We start from the raw sequence: 16,471 nt of genomic DNA, 5'->3' as shown, positions 1-16,471 counted from the left end.
GAGAAGGGCCCTCTTAATCCTCTTGTATTATAACTGTATTGACTCCCTTTTATATTGTAAAGTGCTGCGTAAACTGTTGGTGCTATATAAATCCTGTATTATAATAATAATGTATCATTGACTCCCCCAGCTGTACTCCTCTATATTATATGTTGTCGTTATTGACTCCCCCAGCTGTACGCTCCTAGATTATATGATGTTCTTATTGAGTCCCCCAGTTTTACTCTCCCAGATTATATGATATCATCATTGACTCTCCCGGCTGTACTTCTCTAGATTATATGATGTCATCATTGACTCCCCCAGCTACACTCCCCCCTACATTGTATAGTGTCATCTTTGACCCAACCAGTTGTTCACCCCTACATTTTTTTATGTCATCATTGACTCCCACAAAATTGTATCAGTTCAAGCTGGTGGTAGGCTAATAGCATGGAGAAGGTTTTCTTGGCACAAATTAACACCAACTGTATTGTCTCAATGTTTCAGTGTTTCCAAGTATTGTTGCTGACTTTGTGCTCATTATGAATATTAGATAGCTGAACCCAGTAAAAGTATTAGCAGATCTACAATCGGAATATGTCTAATACTTGGTTCTTAATACTTGGTACTTTATGATTTAAAATGGATTGCTTGCATTGAAGTGTGAGCCTCCAGTACCCCAACTAATATAACATCATTATATATGGGTGGACCTGTCTTTGTTTCAGATCAAGTAGCCTATGCTCCAGAATAGACACATATAGCTCATGTGTTACAAGCAGCCCTTTGGAGTTAAACAAAAACATACTTTAAATTGTTAGCTTTTCTGCCAAACCGTGCATCGGAAAACAAAATCCAGAAACAGATTTGCAATAAATCTTATCTTTATGTTTTTTTTCCCCCTGTCCTCCTACAACTCTCCCTTTTCTTTTTGATGCAAACCATTAATCTCCATTGCTGCTATATTTTTTTTCCCTGACTAATATTTTGCTATGTTCCCTTAATATCCTAAAATAGTCACATTGTTGACCCCAAGGAAACTTTGTCTGGAGGTCCACATTCCGCCGGATGACCTGTTTTTCACCTCCAGGCCCCTAGGAAATCTATTAAATGCTCTCCACTTTATGACAATGTTTCTTTTATTGTGGCCTCCCTAGGAAAAAGAGAGAGAGAAGGGCCTTGCTATCTTGTCCTCTTGACGTGGATACCTCGCTCACTGAGCGGCCATCCTGGCCAAGATGTCTTTTAGGGGGGAAGGGAAGTAAATCTGACATACCAGGCATTCCTTGAAGTGTGCAAAAGGTCGGGACACAATGGGCAGCCTGGAACAATGCCTCACATTTTCTGCTCTTGGCTCCCTTCCCGAAGTTTTTCTTACTAATGGGAAAGTGAGGGAGGGAGGGAGGCCGCTGGTGTATTAATGAAGGTGATAACTTAAATCCTGACTTGAGAAGAACCAGATAAATTGTTTCCTCTGATTTGTCTTGTCATTGATTTATTTTACTCGCTGATACAGTGCCAGGACAATTTAAAGCACTTGAGAGTACGTCTATGTTCACATTGGAGCGATTTGAGAGATCAAATCGCATGACAAGTCGCAGCCTATTGGAGGCAATGGCACTGTTCCAGTCGGTGGGACACCGAGCTTGCAGCGCCGCACCGATTTGCAAAAGTAGTCCCTGCATTACTTTTGCCGATTTCAGGTGTGACTTCAATAGACATCTGTGCGTGAAGCCACACGGATGTCTATCAAGTAGCAGCTGAAATCGTGCTACTTCAAGTGAAGTAGCGCGATTTCAAAGTAGCATCAATGTGAACCAGGGCTTAACCTGGGATTTGCCTCTGCAGGGCAAAGCAACATGTCCACTTGAATGTGGCCCCCCATAGCTGCATGTAGTACCTTTTGCCACCATGCTCCTGGCCTGTAGATATTAGACATAATCATTCCAATAAGTATTTCAATCGTTAACTTGCATACCCTGTTAATATAAGTTACTCTATAATTTTCTATACAGAAGCAATCATGGATGCTTAGTTGACCTCTAGAACATGTTTGTTTTATATATAAGATGAACTTGACTTGTGAATGCCTTCTGTTTCATAAAGGCTGTGCTTCACATACAGTAGATCTTCCAGCATGCTGAATATTATCATAAAAGGAAACCACTTTGCACTTTGCTCATGGTGGTCAATGAATAAGCTGTTTTAAATGTTTTTACGATAGACAGATAAATAGACAGACAGACTGACAAACACATGTTATGTTTTAAAGATAAACATGTAATTCATGACTAAGGATTCCCAAAGCATTATGGGTTAGCTAGAGACAGCACAGAAGAAACACACTGCCTTGAGCCATGCTTTGTCTAACTGAAGCCATGTGATAAGGGCTAACTGATAAGAAATTAAGCCCAGTGCACACTATAAGAAAATCAGAGGAACGATTGTCCAGTTTTCTTCAATGTTTTACAGCAGGTCGAAACCGAGGATGGTTCTAATTGTACAAAAATTATTGAACGACAAAGGGGTTTTTTTTTTGTTTACTGTTTCTGACCATGTGCAGTCTTTTGTAAAACAAAAAATTGTTAGTCTTGTTCATTCACAAGAAAAATGAGTCCCTTTGGAAATTTTTGTTTGGAAAGTCTGAATCGGATGTCGAAAGTTGTGTACACACTATACGAAATTGATCGTGCCTCATACGCAATTTTTCTTTAGATTTCCTCATAGTGTTTACCCCACTTTAGTCTTCCACTGTGTTCATTTCCGCTTCAGCTATAGAGCTGTGTAAACAGTAAAATGTTTAGAAACACAAGGTAAAAAACAGAAGCAAAACATGTAAAAAGGAGCCAAAACTCCACCTGCTGACTGCATAGATCGCACATTATTCATAAGAAATATTTCACATTTACATGACTATAAAACAAAAATCATTTATATTTTTTATAGCTAAGGGTAAATTTGTTCCTTTTAAAAAAAAAAAGTTTGAAATAAAACAATCTAAGAAAAAAGATTGGTCATCAGTTGCATGGGGTGTCTGATGATTGCTCCCTTTAGAAATGAAGCAGTGTTGAATCCAGCTCAGACTATACATTGAGACAAGTGTCTGAACTGCGGCCGCACACGAGTCTGGATTTGCTGCTTCCAATTTACTACATATGTATAAAAGGACATTTACTGGCCCCATGTGGCAAACTAGACAGTAATTATTTAAACATGTTAACAGAATGTAGAGCTCAGACAAGTCACAATGGCCCCCATTTAGAAAAGGCTGTCTGTCCTTCAAAGTTCATTAGAGATATATGTCAATGTAATCAGCTTAACATAAATAATATTCAGTTCAGTTGTTTTAAAAACCTACTTTTTGGTATAATTACACAGCTTTCTTCTTAATGGTATTGCTCAATGATTGTCTTTTATGGTTTCATACATTTCATTATAAGGGTCAGCTCAAAGACATAATGGGGATGATTTACTAAAGATAAATAGACTGTCCACTTTGCAAGAGAAGTTGCACTTTGAAAGGGAATTATCGCCAGAGCTTAGTGAATGAAGTGCTGACTTCTATCATCCAGTCATCTGCAAGAAAAAAATCCTGTTTTTCTTTAAATATTGCTTGCATGTGGTTTGGCATTCTTTGCAAAGGGAACCATCACTAAGCTCTGGGGCAAAATTCCTTGCAAAGTGCAACTTCCTCTGTAAAGTGAGTAGCCTATTTGCCTTTAGTAAATCAATTCCAATGAGTCACTAAAAAAGTATTTATTCCCTGCTTGGCTTCTCCTGTAGTGACTTTTATCTCCGCAGTCATTTAGCCTGGATGGTGATAGCATAGTCTCAGAATTGCCATTAGAAGCAGAATCTACAAATCTTTATAAAACAATATCATAATATATGTCAAAAGCCAGAGTTGTTTGAAAATGAGACTTCACATCCAAATATTACTTTCTTATTGCAGTGACACCTGAAAAAAGTATTAAAGCGGGTAAAAAAAAGTATTGAACACGTCACCATTTTTCTAGGTAAATATATTTCTAAAGGTGCTATTGACATGAAATTTTCACCACTTGTTGGTAACAACCCATGCAATCCATACATACATACAAAAAAAAAATAAGTTCAGATATTAAGTTTTATGTGTAATAAAAAGGAATTCCACAGGGGAAAAAAATTGAACACGCTAACTGAAATTTATTTGATACTTCATACAAAATCCATTGTTGGTAATGACTCTATGAACTCTGATCTTTAGTTCTTTCCATAGATTTTCTATTGGATTCAAGTTAGGCGATTGGCTGGGCCATTCTAGCAGCTTCATTTTTTTTTTTAAACCAATTAAGAGTTTCCTTGGCTTTGTGTTTGGGATCATTGACTTGCTGAGATGTCCACCCTTGTTTCATCTTAATAATCTTGGTAGATGGCAGCAGACTTTTATGAAGAATATCTTGGTACATTTTTCCATTCATCCTTCCTTCAATGATATGAAATTTGCCAGTACCGAATGCTGAAAAACAGCCCCACACCATGAGGTTCCCACCTCCAAACTTCACTGTTGGTATGGGGGTGTTTTTGGGGTGATGTGAGTTGCCATTTGACCTTCAAACATGGTATTTATTCTGCCATTCAAAGAGTTCAATTTTGGTCTCATCTGACCAGACTACATTCTTCCAGTATTTCACAGGCTTGTCTAAATGTTGTGCAGCAAACTTTAAATGAGCTTCAACATGCTTTTTTTTTAGCAATGGAGTCTTGCGTGGTGAGTGTGCATACAGGCCATGGCGTTTGAGTGCATTACTTATTGTTTTCTTTGAAACAATTGTAACTGCTAATTCCAGGTCTTCCTAAAGCTCTCCACAAGTGGTCCTTGGCTCTTGGACAACTCTTCTGATAATTCTTTTCACTCCTCTGTCAGAAAACTTGCGAGGAGCACTTGGTCATGGCCAGTTTATGGTGAAATTATGTTCTTTCCACGTCTGGATTATGACCCCAACAGTGCTCACTGGAACAATAAGGTTGTGAAGACCTTGAGAGAGCTTTTTGCTTTTACCCATCATGAGATGTTTCTTGTGTGACACCTTGGTAATGAGACACCTTGTATGTATGGATTGCATGGGTTGTTACTGACATTTTGTGAAAATTTTATGTCAATAGCACCTTTAAAAATTATACTGTATTTACCTAGGAAAATGGTGACATCTTCAGTACTTATTTTACCCGCTGTATATACATGATAGGCAGGCTGATAGACCACCATGGAGACTGGGAAATGGGAAAGTACAAGCATTGTGCAGCATTGCTATGCAGAAGGTCTGCTTATGTAATATTCAGCAAATATGGCTGCCCCCTGTACATAGTTTATATATTTTAATTATACACAGAAAATGTTTAAAATGATTGTAAAGTCTTTTTTTAGATAAAAAACAAACATGGTATACTTACCTGCCCTGTGCAGTGGATTTGCACAGAGCAGCCCTGATCCTCCTCTTCTCTGGTCCCTATTTGGTGCTTTTGGCCCCTCCCTCCTGTTAAGTGCCCCCACAGCAAGCAGCTTGCTATGGGGGGCCCCCGAGCCGCGTCACAGCTCCCTGTGTCTATTTGGACACGGAACCGCAGCCCCACCCCCTTTTTCTTCTCAGCTGACTGACTTTGACAGCAGTGAGAGCCAATGGTGCCATGCTGCTGTCTCAGCCAATGAGGAGGGGAGGCTTGGGCAGCCGAGACATTCCTTCAACATTGCTGGATCTAGAGGGGGCTCAGGTATGTATTAGTTGGGCTGCTGCACACAGAAGGTTTTTTTTTTATCTTAATGCATAGAATGTATTAAGATAATAAACCTTCTGCCTTTACAAACACTTTAACATTAACAGACCTTGACAAGGTCACATCTGCCAAGCTGATCACATTCACACGCATATTGAAATAGCTTTTTTAACACAATAGATTTCCTTTAATTATCTTCCTTTCCCTTTTTCACAGTTATTCTCATTGCTTTGCCCTGGTCCTGGCTAATTTTTTTTTTAATACAGCTGACCTTTAGGCAGTTATAAAAAGAAAAAAACAGTTCATGTGGTTATGTGTTGGGAATGTTTATATTTTTAAATTGCAGATAGTTCCTGACTTTGTCTTGGCAACAGCCTCTTGTAAACCCTTATACAGCAGCACTCAGACTAGGAGAGGGAGAGGGAGCACCAGGAGCTAAATTAAGTACTGGGACAGTGCACATGTGCAGAGAGCAGAAAATAGGAGTGCTAGCAGAGTGACAACCTATTCAGTGCTGAAATAAAGGAACTTTCTTATGCATCACCACTCTCAGTTAAGGTCAATAGATGATTCAGAGTGGAGAAAAGAGGTAAAGAACAAATAGAAAAATGAATAAAGAATGAGTAGCTGCTCACATTAATTGTACATGTCCCCACATAAATACAGATATAAATGCATAAATAATGTGGCGCTTTAATATATTTTTTTAAAGATATATTTATTGGATTTTGAAACCGACAGAAAAACAAAACAAAAAAACTACAAACCCAACACAATTTAGTGCACTGTGTACACAAAAGACAATGTACAAAGGAACAAGCAATAAACATCATTTGCAAACTTGTCATACACGTTTCCTATGATCATAATTATACAGGGCATATAGATTCCCATTAATAGGTTCATTTTATTCAAACATATCCTTTGTCAGGGTATAGTGTATAGCCAGCCGAGCTACATAAGTACATATCTAACATACTGACACACAGGGGTTAGAGTCAAAGGACTAGCTAACCATCTACCCCAAATTTTTTGGAACGTTTTAACTCTTTTCCGAGTCTCAAAGGTGAGCTTATACAAGGGTAAAGAATCCCTGACTAGTTTCAGCCATAGGGATCTTGTTGGTGACAACAATCCCTTCCATGACAATAGGAGAGACTTCTTTGCGTAAAAATAAAGGATGCGGAGCAGTCTCTTAGCATGAAAAGGGATGGTTAAGTTACCAAAAATTCCCAAAAGGCAATTTTTAGGGTTTACAATATTTGGCAGGCCCATTGCGGAGGAGATAAAGGAACTTATATCTACCTAGAAGTCCTGAACTATAGGACAAGTCCAGAAGCAGTGTAGAAAATCAATGGTTTGGCCACAGCCTCAAAAGCAGTCAGCTGAGGGGGATAACCCCTTTTTAAATAATCTAGTAGGAGTAAGATGGAAATGCTGAAAAACTTTGTTGCATAATACGGTCTCTAGAGGAGATAACAGAGGTCTTATATGTGTCACAGAACTCGGACCAGTCTGATTCTGTGAATGGTATATCCATGGAGGCCCACCTTGTCTGTGCGGCCTGGAATCTAGAGTTAGTCAGTAATAAGGGCAGGGTAATAAGTGGAAATACGTTTACTAGGGTCTGGGTGTCTTAACAACTTCTCCAGGGGTAGAACCTGGATAGGGTTATCCAAAGAACCAAGTTGCGCACTTACTGCATATCGGAGTTGGTAGTAGTAGAATAAGTAAGTACATGGCAGATCAAAGTCCATTAGCAGTTGGTAAAATGATTTAAAACCCTGCGGGGGTATACAGGTGACATAGGTATTTGACTCCCTTGGAATACCATCTCTTTGGGTCAGCTATGGAATAAAGTTCCCAGAGGTTGTGATTAAACCACAAGTGATTATTGGGGATGCCAACCATGAACCCTTGGAGAGCTTGGTTACTATGGACTGGAACAGGGGGAGAGAGGTATGCAAAACTGATGTGCCTGGTGGACCCGGAACACAGCCCCTATAGACAACATTGTGAAGGTTTTCTAGAGAGGAGGCAATAGCCCCTTCTGTAGTAGTACAGGCATTAGCTGGAACTGGGTGCAGCCAGTCATGGATGAAAACCAGTTGGGATGCCAAGCACTACAAATAGAAATTGAGAAACGCCAGTCCCGCCAAGTGGGTTGGAAGTCTTAATGTTTCCAGTGCTAATCTAGGAGGACGGCCATTACATACATTTAAAAATGAGACAGTAGGGGACACACATTATTGGTTATATACAAGGATAAGGGTAGTTGAATCACAATACCTAGGTTTCTAAATGAGGGTACAACCTGTAATCCGGAATCCGGGTGAATCCTGGGGACAGTAGTTTGGTCTAGAGGATGGATTTGTCCCAGTTCACCTGGAAGCCAGAGTAGTCACCAAATGTGTTCATTTCAGACAGAAGGTTGTTTAGGGAATCATGAGGGTCAGCCAAGTAAACCAAGGTGTCGTCTGCATAGAGAGAAATCTTTTCCTCTATTGTGCCAATGGGGAGACCTCTTATTAAAGGGGAATTACGAATCCGTATGGCAATCTGTTCCATAGCTAGGGCAGATAGGAGGGATGACAGGGGGCACCCCTGCCTAGTGCCTCTGGTTATTGGGAAGGTGTTAGTGTTGCGTGAATTCACCCGAATACGTGCCATTGGTGATGTGAAGAGGATATATCTAGCTCCCACCCTCTTCTGCTCAGGCTGACACCCTCATCTCGATATGATTTCGTGAGTTGGCCATATAGAGATGAGGTCAAGCCTTTTTTTTTCAGTCATCCGTGCTTGTTGTAAATGGCATTGGTTTTATCACTTTCATTTCCCATTTAAACTGAGATTGGACCACATGTCGTAATTGTAAGTATTTAAAAAAACTATGATGGAATAAATGAAAAGATTCTTGCAAATCCTGAAAGGAGCATATAGAACATTATGTGAATACAACTGTGTTATATATTGGAGCCCCTTAGAGCACCAGCTTTCGAATCCCTCCAGTTTACCTAGTTCTTTATATTTCCTATTCCCCCAAAGTGGTAAATACTCCGAGGCACCTTCAAATTTCTTTATACTCCTCATTTCCTTCCAAACTCTCTTCATGAGTGACATTGTTGGGCTCTTACAGGTATAAACAAAGGCCCCAGATTCCAACTGGGCCAGGAGGTTATAATAAGAACTGTTACTTAGCAATAGGGCCTGTATAGGGTCCTCCCAATTCACAACTCCCCAGCCTGCAAAGTGCTGAAGCTGGGAGGCTATGAAGTAAAGTCTGGGCTGAGGTATCACCAATCCGCCCCCATCCCTTTCTCTCTGGAGAATTGAAAGCCTAATCCTGGAATTTTTTCCCTTCAAAAGTAACCTTCAAAAAATTGATTCTATTTTTTTGAACCATTTGAGATGCCTTGTCTGCATTCCCCCTGCACCACCTCGTCCTCCAGCCACTGGGAATTTAAACGCCAGATAACCAGACTGGGGTTTGGAAGGAGGAGAAGAGGGGCACATGGTCAGACACACCTCTAGGCAGGTAAGACACCTTAGAAACAATGGGAAGTGTGATGTCAGAAGCAAACGCCAAGTCTATGCGAGACATGGTGTAGAATGAATCGGATTGACAGGAATACTGGCATCACTCTGGATGCTTCCACCACCACAGCTCAGTGAGGCCATACACCTGTACCCAATCAGTAACTGAGGTATAGGATCTACCAATAACCCCTTAACCGGTCCATAGCAGGGTCCAAGACAGCGTTAAAGTCTCCCCCATAAAGCAAGGGGCCAGGGGTCCTAGATATGAGTATGAGGGGCAATTTGGAGAGAAATTCCGGTGAGAATGGAGGGGGACATAGATGTTTACCAGTGTAAGTGTCACAGAAATAATCCGTAAGGTAAGTACAACAACACCTCCCTTCCGGGTCAGTTTTAACTTTTAGAATCTCAGCTGAAAGGGTCTTAGCCATTAAAATAGAGCCTCTCCAGGAGTAAGTATTGTGGGTAGCATGAAACAAATTAGCTAGCCAGGACCGTTTAAGAGTCCTTAAATTTTGTGTCAATGAGATGTGTCTCCTGAAGACAGATAATATGGGATTTATATTCCTTCAGGGTGGAGAAGACCAGGGACCGCTTTAGGGGTGAGTTTTATCCTCTGACATTCCAAGATATTATTTTCAACAACTTAGACATGTTAATTCTGGCAGTTCATAATAAGCACAGCATGGGTAGTGAGGAGAGGTAGAATACTGCAGATCATACCACTCATGACATACACAAGCATGGACGTGTGTGACAAAAGGTAAGAAAGTAATCAAGTAACCATGAAAAATAACAAAACACAAACTTCCAAGGGTCCAAAAATCCAGCCGTCCTTGATGTTGGAGGCTAGAGAGGGACCGTAAGAAAAGAGAAAAAAATCCCTTACACAACCCACCCCGCTCAGCCATCCCAAACATAGCGAGCCTTGGATCCCTGAACAAAACAAAAAGGGAAACCCAACTACACTTGGCCAAGGTTATGAATGACCCGTGGCCTCCCCACCAATTGGTATGGGGGATGTACTGAATCCGGAAAGGCTCATGGGACCAGGTACACTATCCTTACAAAAAAGGAGGAGGATAAAAAAAAAGTTCCAGGATAAGACACTAAACAGTACATTAGCATGAGGTATAACAGAGCATTATTCATTAAAAATGACGTGGAAGGCAGGCTGGGGCCCCCATCCATGCTTATCACAATAATAATCCAGCATTGGTATCATAGAGAAAAAGGATAGCCTGCAGGGGTGAAATAAAGTAACCCACTCAGAAATCATAAACTTGGTAATGCCAGCTCTCTTTTGTGTGCATAGGAACCATAGGGTAACCCATATAAGTGCACTGAGGTATGTTGTGATACGGACTGTCAGAATTAGGTGCGCCTGCGTCTAGGCACCACTCCAAAATGATCATCCAGCCAGGCCATAGCTTCTTTCGGATTGGTGTAGAAATGGGCTTTGCCATCATGGATAATTCTTAGCTTAGCAGGGAAAAGCATGGCATATTGTAGACCTTCAGTGCGCAGACAATCTTTCACAGACGTGAAAGAGGTGCATTGAGGCTGGATTTCAGCTGAAAAGTCAGGGTATATAGAGGTAGTATTGCCATTCAATTTGAGCAGTCCCTTCTCTCTCGCAAGATGTAGGATAGTGACTTTGTCTTGGAAGTTAAGGATCCGGTCAATCAAGGAATGTGGAGGGGCTCCCAAGGGAGTGGGGCGAGGAGGAGTGCGGTGTGCGCGTTCAAGCACGATATTAGATGATAGCGCATAATTTCCAAAGACCTTTTTGCAACCAGGAATAGAGAAATCGTTCAGGGCGGGAACCCTCAAAATGCTCAGGGAACCCCACAAAACATTGTTCCTGCGAGAACGCTTCTCTAGATCATCTAATTTAGCCCTAAGGGTCCCCAATTCATCCGTGGCGGTGCGCATTGTAGCAGATAAGGAGTGCATTGTGTCTTCCTCAGCCACCCCTGTCCTCTCACGCAGATTTTGTATGTCTTGTTTCATAAGGGAGAAATTAATATGAATGGTTTAAATTTGTATAGTGAGAGACGCTATGAAGTTTTGTATGGCTGGTATAATATTTGCCATTGTGGGTTCTTCCAGGGGGGAATCAGTGATCTGTTCATTCACTGCAGCAGGAGGGGAACACTGTGGTGAGAGGGTGTCTGGGTGATGAGTAGAGAAAACAGCTGGGGTAGAGTCACTCACCCAGGGGGTAGATGGTTGTGCAGAGGTGAAGAAAGGCTGCAGTATGTCTACAGGCATGGCTAAGGGATCGGCGCCATCTTGCCTGCGGAACCAGGTGAGCTGTTCTGCCGCTCATAGGGGCGCGGGCAGCCCCTTTAGAGCCGGAGCCGCAGATCTAAGCATCTGCCTGCTCCAGCCATCATAGTTTAGCATACATAATTGGGATAATATTCTCATAGAGCTAAAAAAAAAATGACTATTGTCTGCACAAATCCTAAATAAATAAGCAACAATGTATTACAAATTCATAAAAAGCAAATAAATAAATATTAATTCATTGAAGTGCAAGTGCTGCTGTTTCAATGCCCAATCAGTAGGCAATGAGTGTATTCCTAAAAAAGCTGTGGGGCAAGGTTTATCTGGATCACAAAACTGGCTGCACAGAAATACAAATCCTTCACAAGTGAAATGGTTTCCATATAAGTAATTCAGCTCTGCATGTAGCTGCTCACCTGGAATACAGCTTTAAAGCTTAATACCGGCCATAGATGGAGCAATGGGGGAATCCCTCCCGCAAAGCTATTGTGTTCTCCTTGCGGGGGGGTGGAGGGGGGCGGTCCTGGCCGGGAAAACACAGTAATTATTGCTAGTGGCTATATCCGCTGGTAATAATCTTATCAAGAAATCCAACAGGCTGGTTGTACCCAAGTTGATTGATCGATAACTTGGATACAATCAGCCTGCCCATACATGGTTTCCAATTTTGGCCGGTCCCTGCTGAGCAGTCTGAGATTTGAACCGTCTATGACCGGCTTAAATTTACTTACACAGGGGATACTTTCTACCATCAGTGTGATGTGTCCCTTGTGCTGCTGTCTCCTTGTTAGGCGAAAGCTTCCTCCTCCAGTGACCCGCTACCCTAATCTTCTGGTCTTCTCATCAATAGTGCCCAGCTATGCCCGCCCTTTCCCCCAAGCTCCTCCATTCATAAAAGCCATAATACAGCTTCTATGAATTAAACAGGATCTGTGAATAGAGGACGGGCAGATGATTGAAAGGTAAAGTAAGTAAACTTGGGCCATTCCATCCTCTAAATGGTCAAGAGACAACGTTAAATTGTTTCAATCTACAATTGAGTGGCACAAAACAATGAATCTCATGTCTCTAATATTGGTGTGTTATCATAATTATTTATGTCTTGCTTTCCTTCACAGATCCCCAGAAGCTTCAACCTGCCAGCCAGTCAGAATCATCAGACAGCAGCCAGGATCTTGAATGGATGAAAGACTTGGGCCTGTACCTCAACCTCCCCAGTGGAGCAAAAGTGCAGCTAAACTCTGTCCCTGCAGGGATTGTAGAAAAGGTCTCCCTCTTCTTCTGCTGTAGTCAATGTGGCAAGATATTCTGGGAGGGGTCGCACTTTGGTCGGGTGGTGTCCCAGTTCAAGGAGGTTCTGCAAGATCAAGGAGAGTCTTTTTACCAGTCTACCAGTCAGGGTCTGTGAATGGACTACGGTGGGACCAGATCTGTAAAATACATTGGAATGCCTGTGATTATTCACTTTATTTGTGCAAAGGAAACCTTACACTTTGATTTTATCATATATATGTAGCCAAAACTTTTATTTTTTGGATTTTTTTTTTTTTGCTGTGTGTGTCCCATTGGGAAGATTTCCCTTCACTTCCTACCCAGAAGTCACAAAAAGAAGTGGGAAATCTCCCCAAAATAATATAAAATCCTCTCTTACAGTTGTCACTGGATCATTTTCCACTGGAAGAAATTCCCCTTACTGCCTGTTCTGGTGACAGCTGTAATATTTGGATTTCCCTTCACTTTCTGTTCCGGTGTTAAAGGCCACCAGGGCCAATAGAGGGGTGAATCTTCCCAATGGGTCAGAGATGGTTATAAAACCCTCACCCAAACTCAGGGGTAACAACCTTGGCACTCCAGTGTAAAAATACAAATCCCATCATGCTCTTTCACTGGGAGTCATGCCTGTGGTTGTTATTCTTGCAATGCCTCATGGAATACATCTGGAGTGCCAAGGTGTCCTACATTCGCCCTAACTCTTCTTCACTCTATCTAAATATTTAGGTATAAATGGAGATTTAATGGAGAATAGTTCCACTATAAAGCATGGGATATAGTCAGTACAATAGTGAGTGATAATACAGACCAATTAAAATGACCCTTAAAGGGTTATTTCAACTTTACAAATAAACTGTGCAGCTCTGACTAAAGTTAAATAATGCCCTTGCTATAGGTGTAGGCTTATTATATACCTCCCGAAGCCTTACAGTAATACTCCCAGGACGTTGCTAAATGAGGTCTAGTCATTACTCTCACCTCCACCATCACAGGAATGAACTCTTAAAGCTCCCTTCCATGCTCTTTCTCTCCCTGATTCAGTGGCTCTAAACTCAGTGTTTGAGATGGAGGAGGTCAGCAGTAATGCCTGAGCCTACTTAGCAACGTCCTGGGAGTATTCCAGTCAGGCTTCAGGAGGTACGTAAATGGTCCACACCTTTAGCAAGGGCATTATTCAACTTTAGTCAGAGCAGCGCAGTTTGTTTTTATCTACAGATACCTCTTATCTGCATAGTCAGTTTTGAACTAGCAACATTAGCAGTGGGTGTGGCCTGAAGTGGCAGCGGGAGTTATTATAGAAGACCTGTCCTTAAATACTTAGACTGCTGTTGCTGGCCTCCTGCAAATGCTTGGTTGTTATACTGATCCTTTGGCTTCAATACTTTTGGAGTCCCAGACCCAGAACAAGCATGCAAATAAAGATTTCTGATCCTGCATGTTCAGACAGAAATTATTACAGATTTAGGATCTGAGTGACAACTGTCCCTACGGAGTCATAATAAGCTAAAGCCTCCCTGCAAAATGAAATGTTCATCACCGCTCCGTCTCTCCACCTCATCCAATCAGTGAACACCTTGCATTCATTGAGATTATGCAAAGCATTTTCTAAATGACCCCCTTGAAGAGCGGCCAACGTCCTGTGTTCAGAATGCAGCAGGGCATCAGGTTAACACAGGACCCAGAAGTAAGTGGAGATCACTGGACCAGTGGTGTCTGCTTCAGTGATTTCCAGCATCCAGAGGGATCCCCACAGGTATGGCATATGCATAGTTACATTGGTCCAAGCTGGACCAATGTAGCTATGTAAAAATGTCCATACCTGGAATTCTTCTTTAAGCACATACTTGGGTGGAACATCAACTCATGGACCTTCTCCAGACCTTCTGGTCCGTAATTGGAGTTGATTTTGATGCCCTAAAAGTCTTGAGGCTTACAAGCCTTAATAAAGGCAAATTTAGTAAAGAAAAATAATCCATAGCAGCCACAGTACATCTTTATTAGATCTTAAATCGGTTAACTGAAATTTTGTTACTATTGTTTGTTGTCGTTTCTGTCAAGTCACCTTGTGGTCCAAACATCTTTGTTGAGAAATGCTACGGTTCCCTCATGTCATGCCTCCATCATTAAGTCATTTACGGTTATTTTTATTTTATTATTTCTTATCAAATACTGTACTTTGTTTTTAAATTGGGTTTTTATGCTTCTGTTATATTTTAAGGGAGGTGTCTGCTATCAGCCATAAAGTGGAAAAGCCTTCTCTGTTTGTGGGTTGATATGGAACGTGGATTCAGCACCAGTCCTGGCCTGGTTTTCTGCCATTTGGCTTGATATCCTCTTTCATACTTGGCACTGCGGTCACACAGCACCCTTCCTTTATGGCAGGGGCTAGCCTTCTTCGTTAGCAGCAGTCCTTTTGGGCAACTCAAGGCTTCAGAGATGCTTTGCCAATTGTGCTACCCCCACCATGACTTTACCTGGCACCTGGGGCAGGGCAGTCCAATGTTCCTTATCAGCCTGGAATTGGAGGGCAGTTTCCACTTTATAGCTGCAATATTTTAGATTTAGAAACACAAGACACTGATATTATGTTGTGGATGTCAGGTTAATCAGGAATTGCTGAACTTTAAATTGAATCTTTACTGTGCTGCTGCAGAACAAGTACTGTCATACTGTATCTGTACAGATGCCTGCATCTTTTGTAAATAAAGCTGATTCTGCTAAATTTATGTTCCTTGTACATTTGTAAAACTGTCAGCTAAAGAAATCTTCAGCACAAACCTCCCAAAAGGATACCCAAAATTGAACAAAATATGGAGGCCATCTTTGCTGACTTTTTGAAACTGTGGGTTGCCTGGCTGTCATACTGGTCTGTTGGCTTTAAAGCGGGGGTCCACCTATCTATCGTTGTTTTTTTTTTTTTTTAGTTCATTCACAAACTTTTCTTCTCAGCATTACACACTCACATATTGTGTATAATATGTCCGCCTGTGTCAGATTAACTTATATTATTCACTGCAGGCAGTTTCCATCTTCATTGTGGGCATTTGAAGCCCACAAGCATTTATTTCCTGGATGTGGTGAATGCTGTGCTCCCAGCATTCACCGCTCGTTCCCGCACATGCTCAGTGGCATCCTGGGAAGCCTGAGACTAGCTCCCAGGAGTCTGGGTGAGGCTAGAAACACGCCTACTCCCACGGGAGGAGAACCAGGAAGTGCAAAGAAGAATAGAAAAATAAAAGGTAATTACGGCGATTTACATTTTTTTAAACGGCATGTCAGCATCTAGGCAAGGAAGAGAATACATACAGATATTGTTCAAAATTTGGGTGGAACCCCGCTTTAAGTTCTTTCCGAGTTAGGGAAGTCAAAGACAGGCAACTAGGAGGTGACACCACTGTATTTCTAAAACACTACCAAAGAAAGTGGTGTTATCCTGTGGGTACTTGGACAGAGTTGCAAATCGTTTGGTAAATAAGACAGGTCACAGCCTACAGACAATTCAGGTTTAAAGCAATCCATTAGGAACAAAGCACAAGGTCTTCTTTTATGCTGGCCATACATGGATCAAAATTTGGCCTGTTCAGCAGGGACCATGTATGGGCAGGGAGGTTGTATAGAAGTCGATCTACTGATT

General features: G+C 41.5%; 1 protein-coding gene across 2 annotated transcripts in view; it reads left to right on the top strand.

Moving 5' to 3' along the window:
- EXD3 (exonuclease 3'-5' domain containing 3) overlaps positions 1-15,559 on the top strand; it is a 491,324-nt gene extending 475,765 nt beyond the window's left edge. For both annotated transcript variants that reach the window (XM_073599974.1, XM_073599975.1), the window contains one exon: positions 12,684-15,559. In XM_073599974.1, the coding sequence (XP_073456075.1) occupies positions 12,684-12,973 (290 nt within the window). In that variant the 3' untranslated portion in view covers positions 12,974-15,559. The remainder of the gene's footprint in view (positions 1-12,683) is intronic.
- Positions 15,560-16,471: the final 912 nt, after the last annotated feature.

The sequence above is a fragment of the Aquarana catesbeiana genome, linkage group LG09 (genome assembly GCF_042186555.1).
Source record: "Aquarana catesbeiana isolate 2022-GZ linkage group LG09, ASM4218655v1, whole genome shotgun sequence".
In the NCBI taxonomy this organism is placed as follows: Eukaryota; Metazoa; Chordata; class Amphibia; order Anura; family Ranidae; genus Aquarana; species Aquarana catesbeiana.
Note: the sequence above shows the minus strand (reverse complement) of the source record. Positions and strands in the feature narration are given on the sequence as shown.